We start from the raw sequence: 9,864 nt of genomic DNA on the forward strand, positions 1-9,864 counted from the left end.
TTTTTTTCTATCGTTATCGAAGAGGGTGTACCGTCGATAAATATCGATACCGTTTTATCGACCAGGCCTAGCTAAGAGAATGCTTTTTGTGCGCAAAGAAAACAATAACATAATTTATTCAGCAATTCTTCTCCCCGAGTTACCGTCTTCCGCCATTTTGGAGGGTACTCCAGAACTTAATCAACGTAATCCGCTTTGTTTTCGATCAATATGCGCGCGCTACTGAACATAAACAATGCTGATTACGTTCCGGGGTACTCTCCAAAATGACAGAAGACGGTAACTCGGGGAGAAGAATTGCTGAATAAATGCCACAACATTTTATATATAATGTATTACAAATGTTATATAGTGTTAAAAATTAATAGTATTAATAATTAAATAAAAACGAATTTATCAACAATTAATTGGTAAATACCAATATAATTAAAATATCAATAATATATTTGGGTATACTGCCACAATATTCAGCTCTTGCTAGTTATCGTACCCTAAAACATAATTATAGTATTGCGATAACTTTTAAATATGTGAATCTCATTCTGTTCCTCATTCTAATGTGTAGCTGAGCCATCTGAGTCCAGGATTATTGCGTCAGATCCCAGAGGAGGTCCGGGAACATGTGAAGATGCTGCTCAGCCTCACCTCAAACGTGCGTCCAGATGCAGATCAGATGACAAAGGTCAGATCTTACTGTCTTTGCCGATTTTCTTCTACTTTTTTTAAAACATCTTTCTTTGAAGTATCTGTCCTGAAAGAGAATTACCATACATGATGTTAACATTATGGTTTAAGACTATGAGAGTGAAATTCTGACTTTTCAGTGTATGTGTGTGCACAGATTCCCTTCTTCGATGATGTTGGAGCGATGACCCTTCAGTACTTTGACTCGCTTTTCCAACGGGACAACTTACAGAAGTCTCAGTTCTACAAAAGTCTCCCCAAAGTTCTGCCCAAGTTGCCCAAGGCAAGAACAAACATTTACAATATTTGAAGAAATTCAGCTCGAAAATGGAATTGAAAAGGAACACTTTTTTAAAATTTGCAGTGCATTTAAATAGTGAAACTAGCAATATTATGATTGGATTGTGAAAAGTAGTTTTTGTATTTTATATATATTTGAATATTTATATAATAAAATATCTGGTAACACTTTAGGGACCAATTCTCATTATTAACTAGTTGCTTATTAGCATGCATATTATTAACATATTGGCTGTTTATTAGTACTTATAAAGCACATATTCTGCATGACCATATTCTACTTCCCTAATCCTACCTAATACCTAAACGTAACAACTAGCTTACTAACTAATAATAAGCAGCAAATGAGGAGTTTATTGAGGCAAATGTCGTAGTTTATGGTTTGTTAAATAGTGATAATTGGACCTTAAAAAAAAATGTGTGTCAATATTTGAGGTGTATGCCTGAAATAAATTTAAATGTCAGAGTCCAAAATTCTGTGATGTTTTTGTTCATGTATTTTATGGCATTAAGTTAATTGCCTGTTGTTTTCTCTCCTCAGAGAGTGATAGTATACAGAATCCTCCCGGCGCTCACGTCTGAGTTTGTGAATCCTGACATGGTTCCGTTCATTCTTCCAAATGTGCTGCTCATCGCTGAGGAGTGCACAAAGGAGGAATACGTCCGCCTCGTTCTCCCAGACCTCACCCCAGTTTTCAAACAGCAGGAGCCAGTACAGGTACACACTACACATACTACTGATGCATTCCCCATCCCACTCAAAGCATTCTGCACCAGTAAAATTAACCCATGTTATTAATCCAACCTAATGAAACACATTCCGCCTCCACTCCACATACTAGCTGACATATTAGAGTACTAAGCTGACACTTAACCTTTCTGGCCCTGTCCGCACTTGGTGTGGACTTACAGTGGCTGCCACATGCCTGTGTAATCCATAAGGTTCAAATTTGTAATTTTTTTTTTCTCTTTCATGCTATCAGGCTAGCAACATGGTGAGTGAGGTTTGAACTTTTGGTTTTTGTGGTAGTTTATTTCATCGTAATATTTATATTTAGTGCTGTCAAACAGTAAATCGCGATTAATCACATCCAAAATAAAAGTTTTTGTTTACATAATATATGTATGTGTACTGTGTATATTTATTATGTATATATAAAATACACGCACATGCAGTATATATTTTGAAAATATTTACATGTATATATTTATTAATATAATTTATATTATATATAAATCTATTTAATATATAAACAAAATATTTTTCTGAAATATATACATGCATGTGTGTGTATTTATATATACATAATAAATATACACAGTACACTCACATATTATGTAAACAAACTTTCATTTTGGACTTAAGATAATATAAATATAATTGCAATTAATCGTTTGACAGCACTATTTATATTATAATAAGTTTATATTTTTATTTATAGTATATTGGTTGCACTTGTTTGTTTCTACCGTTTGCACTGATCTTTTAATGTGGTTTTCATGATTGTTTGGTTGTTGTTGTTTTTTGTTTTGTTTAGCTTTGTTTTGTTTAACATCGTTTTACTTTTTTTCTTCAAAGTCAAAGTTTATTTATAAAGCACTTTTAAAAACAACAAGTGTTTACCAAAGTGCTGTACAAGCATACTCGATTTAAAACAATAGACACATGAAAACAAACATAAGACCAACACAATCATAAAAACCTGCTCTCATACGGTGTTAAAAGTTTTGAGATTAGATTTAAAAACAGAAAGTGTTTGGGCCTGCCTAACATGGAGAGTTGTTTTATTTTTTGTTTAGAGTTGTTTTATTTTATGCTTTTGTTTAGCATTGTTTTTGTTTTTTTTTGTGGTTTGTTTTGCTATCTTTGTTTTTTTAGTTATACATGTTCATTTGTTGGCTCTTAGAAATCTTAGTTCCTTAATTCTCTTTCATATATCCAGATTTTGCTGATATTTCTACAAAAGATGGACCTTCTTTTGACCAAAACGCCTCCTGAAGACATCAAGAACAGCGTTCTGCCCATGGTGTACAGAGCGGTGGAAGCCCCCTCTATTCAAATACAGGTGACCACACCATAAACTTGTTTGGATGAGAAAAATTAATTTGCTTATCAAGTTGTTTTATTAGTATTTTAATTGATAATCTTCAGTAAACGTTAATTGTCCGATTGATGTATTTTAAGGCATCAATGTATTTTGACACCCCAGTAGCTGAATCATTTATTTCAGACATTTAGGTATTTCAACATTTTAAAGTATAACAACTAGGGATGCACGATATTATCTGACCAATATCGGAATTCCGGATTCTGGAGTTTTAATTCCGCAGGGGGCGCTGTTGGCCTACTTCTAATAAAATGAAAGCAAAATACACAAATAATATTTAGACTGTTTGTTCTTTTTCTAAACAGGAACTTTGTCTAAATATCATTCCCACGTTTGCCAATCTAATTGAGTACCCATCCATGAAGAATGCACTTATTCCTCGTATCAAATCTGCTTGTTTACAGACATCCTCACTAGCGGTTTGTGTCCTTATGCTTCTTATTTTTTCAGTAACATAAGTGAATATCATTGATCAGTTTGGAAGAGTAGTTATGAGGTTTGTTTTTCTAAAGAAGATTACTTTCTCCTTTTTCAGGTGAGGGTGAACTCTTTGGTGTGCCTAGGCAAGATTCTGGAATACCTGGATAAATGGTTCGTCATTGATGAAATTCTACCATTCCTGCAACAAATTCCATCCAGGGAACCAGCTGTGCTCATGGGCATTCTGGGTAATTAATTTTGGCTCAAAATAACATAAAATCATCATTATATAGTAGTCCTTACAACGTCTTTGTCAGTGTTCTTGTTTATTCCTTATTTGAAATATTTTTAGGGATCTACAAGTGCACTTTCACCCATAAGAAACTGGGCATCCCAAAAGAGCACCTGGCTGGAAAGAGTTTACCTCATCTGGTCTCACTTAGTATTGATAACAACCTTAACCTTAGCCAGGTGAGAACACACATTCTCTCTACACATAAACTGTTCTTGTTCATCCACAGAATATGAACTTGATTCAGTGTCACTTCAGCTCAGTTGTATAGATTCTGTTCACACATTTTAAAAGTTTTGTGTCTCTGTGTTTCAGTTTACCTCTTTCATGGCTGTGATCAGGGAAATGATGAATCGCATGGAGGCGGAGCATAAGACCAAATTAGAGCAGTTGCACATCATGCAGGAGCAGCAAAGGTTCCATTTCAGTTATTTCTCTGTTCATTGTGTTTATTCCTTCTTAAAATGCAGTTTTATTAATAAAAAGATTCTGTTTTTGCATTTACAAGACAGCAGTGAGATTCTACATCGAGTTATTCACATTCTTAGATTTTGCTGTCTGTTAAAGGGGTCATATGATGCGATTTCAAGTTTTCTTTTCTCTTTGGTGTTACAAGCTGTTTGTGAATAGATAAGATCCCTAAAGTTGCAAAGACTAAAGTCTCAAACCCAAAGAGATATTCTTTATCAAAGTTAAGACTCGTCCATGCCCTCCTAAAACGCCTCGTTCAAACACACCCCCACGTCTACGTCACTGTGTGGGAAGATTTGCATAACACCGCCCAAATGTTCACACAAAGAAAGAAGGCGTACTTTGATTTTTGCTGTAGTATTGTTGTTGCTGCCGCCGCCGTGTCATGGAGACGCTGTGTGTTTTGTTGTGAAAGCAAAAATACTTTGTTTGGCCTATCAAAAGAGGACACAACTAGAAATCAGTGGTTAAGTTGTATTTACACAATAATGTACAGTATGTGGAAAATAATGTGTTTTTTGAACCTTAAACTGCATAAACGCATTTCATTACACCAAATACACCAATAATGTTCTTTTTTTAGCAACGTCATATAACCCCTTTAAGTGGACTATTTCCATCATTAAGCCTGGTCCACACTGCAACTTACTCTGCCCACTTAAACAGGCTGTCTGATAGATATAAACTCATAATTATAGTTGTGCTGTCAGTCGATAAAAATAAAAAAAAACTAATCACACATTTTTCTAAAATTAATTGATTAATCCCACCTAACATTAACGTTTTTAAATATACATTTATATTGCAATAATTTCACATTCAATCTTCAAGTTTGTAGAAACAACATAAAGACAGTATATTTTTAAATATTTTTTTTAATGACATCATTTTTTTATGACAGAAGGCGAGTATCATTGATACGACTGATGTCCCTAGGAAATTATTTTTTCCTAATATTTAACCATTGACTATAGCCATTCAACATTACATTATAATTGAGAGCTATTAATTTGAACATTTATTAGACTTTAAAAAATAACTTCTAATTTAAGTTAACTTAAAACAATCATCATGAGCGGAGGCCGGCTAGAGTGAGCAGAGGCGGGCGGGCTTGAAAACGGCGCGGCCGGCAGATTCGACGAAGGAGCGTCCATATGTGACGACCCCGGGCTGGACTCTGCTTCGTCCACGGTGAAAGCCGATCCGGCAATCCACAGCGCGAAGTTGATGTATTTCCTCAGCGACCAGCACGGATCAGCTCCAGGCATGACGAAGCGAATATCGTCCTCTTTTGGAAGGCCAAACAAAGTAGTTTCGCTTTTACAACGAAACACAGTGCCTTCATGACATGGCGGCGGCGGCAACAACAAAACTACAGCGAGAATAAAAATGACGCCTTCTTTCTTCACGTGAACATTTCGGCGGCGTTATGCAAATCTTCCCACATCGTGACGTAGACATGTGGGGGCGTGTTAGAACGAGCCGTTTTAGGTAGGCGTGGTTAACTCTTAACTTTTATAAAGAATATCTCTTTGGATTTGAGACTTTAATCTTTGCAACTTTACAGATCTTCTTTATGCACCAAGAGCTTGTAACACTCCAAAGAGAAAGGAAAAATTTAAATCGCATCATATGACCCCTTTAAACCCATTATAATAAATGTCATGCTTGTGCCCTTCAGCAATACAGAAATTGAGTAAAGTTATCAAACACTAAATTCTAAATTAAAAATAGATGCATCCTTAAAGCTACAAAAGTTATCTTTTTCATCGTTTTTCTTTTGTTCTTTGATTAATAGACATCACAGCAGCTGGGTAATTAGGTTATTTGGCTGCTATTACTTTAAGAGCTGCTGCTGCTGAACGTGACGTGGATCTGACACGCATGCTCGTAGTTTCATTCGTGCTTTATTTGAAATGATACAGGCTACAGTATAATGCTGACAGGACAGGAAAATTCATTTTTACTGACATCTCTTCTGACATTCATTTTCACTGTTGTTCTAATGAAGTTCCTCGTCACCTGTACCATTTCTGCAATCGTTTGACTAGCGCTTGGCACTGAGGCGAAGTGGAGTGCGCGTCTGAAAAGTCTCCTGTTTGATGTAAATAAATGCAATTCTTCTCAAGAAAAAGAGACGGAAGCAGCAGTTGTGAACCCTAGCTCCACCCCAGCGTTAACTGCGTTAAATATTTTTAATGCCGTTAAACTGGAAAATTAAACGCGCTAATTTTTACAGCACTAAATTATAGTAATTTTAACATGGAAAGAGCACAACATTATCCATACAAGCAGTTGTTGACGTATGATTAATAAGTATTGTGTCTTTTTCAGGAGTTTAAACATAAACCAGATGAACCAATCAGAGGAGACTAAGAACACACCCAGCCCAGCCACACAAGTCAGAGATGTAAATACACCTGTTGAATATCCCGCAACCAGTCCACAGTTTTGAAATGTTGCCACACTGCGGAATTAACTGTAATTGGGTGTTTTTCTTTGCTTTCTTATAGATCGATGAGATCTTTGGTGGCAGTTCAGGAAGTGCAGGTGTGAATGGTAAAGAGAACGGTTCCTCATCAACCATTTCACAACCCTCACGAGTGAGTACATCTTAATGATTTAGAATATTTTGGGATTGCATTGCTTAACTACGTGTTTTTCTGATGAAGCTCAGATGGTTGTTGACATTAGACGTGGTTGATGTACTAACTGTTGTTTGGGGTAATGTTCAGGTGTCTCTCACCCTGGAAGAAAAGCAGCGTTTGGCTAAAGAACAGGAACAGGCTGCCAAACTAAGAAGCCAGCAGCCGCTGGCTCCACAGAGTGTCAAACCAGCCACAACGACACCTCAGGTAACACATACATTGTACAAAGGTATCATGGGAAACCTATTGTCACTTTCACACATGGAATTAATTTTTGCAGTGAAATTACCAGATAAACTTTTCTGGTAATAGGTACCATATCTCATATTCACACCAGCATTCAGTTTGTATTCTTTGTCATTGTATCTGTACCTTACAATGACAAATAATAAAATCTTAATGTAATTAATAGTATGCTTTTTGGCTTATTAATATCATTAATTTTACTTGGGGTTATTCTGCTTGACCCGAGCTAACTTTGCCTTTCAATAAAAAAGCCAAAATGCCTAATATCAATCTCTGATGTCATTTACCAGTTGCAACATAAATAGTAAGCTACAATATACAGACGGATACACACATAATTGTTAGCGCTTTCATCATTTAAAAATTCAGAACTGGCTAAAAGACATCAGATATCTTATGGTAGAAGTCCTAGCCTTGTGCTTGAAACCATTAGTGTTACAATGTTGTTCACTCATTGCATGACTACATGAATACAAAGAGTCCTGTGTACTTGAGACCTCTAAATGGGAAAATGCTATTACATGTATCACAAAGACCGTATGTCTTACAGCAACCAGTGATAACAGAATCTTTATGGGAAATGGAGAGTCACATTTTGCTGGTTGAAGTACTATGCTTGACTTTGAAACAGCTTGGTTTTTGAAGTAAAAATCAAGCCAGTCTCCCTGCACTCTAAAACTGCTTTTATAATTAAATCAAGACATTTCTTCAGATGTACTGTTTTTATATGGACTAATTAAAATCTGTAGATATTTTGGTTTTTATTTGCTTGCGTAATTTAATTCTTTATGGTAAAAATAGTACATAACCTCCCTCCCCTCTGATTTTCACTGTTTTGCTTCAAATCAAAGTTTGTTGATGTTGGTTGCTTCATGACGTTATATCGAGAATTTCTTGTTAAAAAAGTGCTTCCAGAAGCAATGCAGCTGAAATGGCAGTCAGAAGGAAGAACTTTTTTTTTTCATTTTTTTTTTTTCATCAAGCAGTGTTAACTAGTTTATGCAGTTCAAGGCCAAGGTTATATAACACAAAGTACAATGGGTAACACTTTCTAATAACTTTCATTAATAAATAATTAACAAACATTATATAATAATTAGTGCTGTCAAACGATTAATCGCAATCGCATCCAAAATAAATGTTTTTGTTTATATAATATCAATAATATATAATATTTATATAATATATAGTGAATGTGTACTGTGTATATTTATTATGTATATATAAATACACACATACAATATATATATTGAAAATATTTACATTTATATATTTATATTCTTATATTTTACATTATACATATATTTAATATATAAACATAACATATTTTTCTTAAATATATACATGCATGTGTTTGTATTTATATATACATAATAAATATACACAGTATACACATATTATGTAAATAACTTTTATTTTTTTGGATGCGATTTAATCGTTTGGCAGCACTAATAATAATATATTATACATTATATAATTTCTTTTAAAATCATTTGTAGATTTTAAAAAGTTCATTATCGTATGTACATAAGTTTAATGACATTTGTAAGCATTTCAGTTTACATTAAATAATGATCTGTTATTCATTAAATGTTTAATAAGTACATTTGTAAATGTTATCAAGCTTATTATCTTGTATTTCTAGCTATGTCAATATATATTAACTAATGATCTGTTAAGCATTATATAATGTTTGTTAATGATTTATGAAAGTTATTATAACGCGTTACCGTAAAAGTTTATAAATGTACATTGAATTAAAAAAATTAAACCTTTGCTAGATGTACAATGTTAATAACTATGAAAGTGTGTAATCACTGTCAGTGAACAGTAGGGTTGGGTATCGTTCGAATTTTATCTATTCCAGTTACGATTTTACTTATCGATTGTGATTCTTATTGATTCCCAGTATCGATTGGGTAAAAAAAAAATGAAGTCAAACATTTAGATAACAAACATATTTACTCTGTGTCTTTCTTTGTGAAACATTTAATTGCTGCTGAATACCTTGAACAAAAATCAGCTGGCTACATAAAAACTGAGCTCAATTAATAGCTGTTTGTGTGCAAAATAGAGCTGCACGATTCTGGAGAAATTGAGACTTACAGTGGTGTGAAAAAGTGTTGGCCCCCTTCCTGATTTCTTATTTTTTTGCATGTTTGTCACACTTTAATGTTTCAGATCATCAAACAAATTTAAATATTAGTCAAAGATAACACAAGTAAACACAACATGCAGGGGCCAACACTTTTTCACACGACTGTATATATATTTGGAGGTTGTAGTTGTAGTAACAATTCTGAAGAAAAAATATTAGACAGCTAAACAAAATCTAAACAAAATTTATGAATGGAATGATTCAATGACTCATTCAAGATTTACTTGTTTCATTACTGTATGAATCAGTGTTTTTCAATAAATCTCTTGAATGAATGATTCAAAGACAAATAAATGTTTAACAACCTCTTTTCACCACGCAAAAGAAAAAAAAGATGCACACACAGGAATTGATAGGCGGAATTGAAATTTAGAATTTTACAAGTATCCGATTCCTGACCTTAAAGGGTCATGAAACCCCCTGTTTCAGCACTGGTTAGTTCTCACCACAGTTTTAAAAAATGCTTAAAAAAAAGTGGGCGTGGTGCGCAGCGGAGCGGAGGAGGGGGAAGAGGGGCGACGGGCAACACACAGCTTC

The 9,864-nt window shown here is 34.3% G+C and overlaps 1 protein-coding gene across 2 annotated transcripts in view; it reads left to right on the plus strand.

Moving 5' to 3' along the window:
- scyl2 (SCY1 like pseudokinase 2) overlaps nt 1-9,864 on the plus strand; it is a 21,504-nt gene that overhangs the window by 9,581 nt on the left and 2,059 nt on the right. The window contains exons 7-18 of one of the 2 annotated variants that reach the window (XM_016571867.1): nt 566-682; nt 842-967; nt 1,526-1,702; nt 1,968-1,979; nt 2,928-3,050; nt 3,398-3,511; nt 3,628-3,760; nt 3,865-3,983; nt 4,120-4,220; nt 6,610-6,685; nt 6,789-6,878; nt 7,011-7,130. In XM_016571867.1, the coding sequence (XP_016427353.1) occupies nt 566-682; nt 842-967; nt 1,526-1,702; nt 1,968-1,979; nt 2,928-3,050; nt 3,398-3,511; nt 3,628-3,760; nt 3,865-3,983; nt 4,120-4,220; nt 6,610-6,685; nt 6,789-6,878; nt 7,011-7,130 (1,308 nt within the window). The remainder of the gene's footprint in view (nt 1-565; nt 683-841; nt 968-1,525; nt 1,703-1,967; nt 1,980-2,927; nt 3,051-3,397; nt 3,512-3,627; nt 3,761-3,864; nt 3,984-4,119; nt 4,221-6,609; nt 6,686-6,788; nt 6,879-7,010; nt 7,131-9,864) is intronic. The other variant, XM_016571868.1, reaches the window with a different exon arrangement.

The sequence above is a fragment of the Sinocyclocheilus rhinocerous genome, unplaced genomic scaffold (assembly GCF_001515625.1).
Source record: "Sinocyclocheilus rhinocerous isolate Xijiao unplaced genomic scaffold, SAMN03320098_v1.1 scaffold952, whole genome shotgun sequence".
NCBI lineage: Eukaryota > Metazoa > Chordata > Actinopteri > Cypriniformes > Cyprinidae > Sinocyclocheilus > Sinocyclocheilus rhinocerous.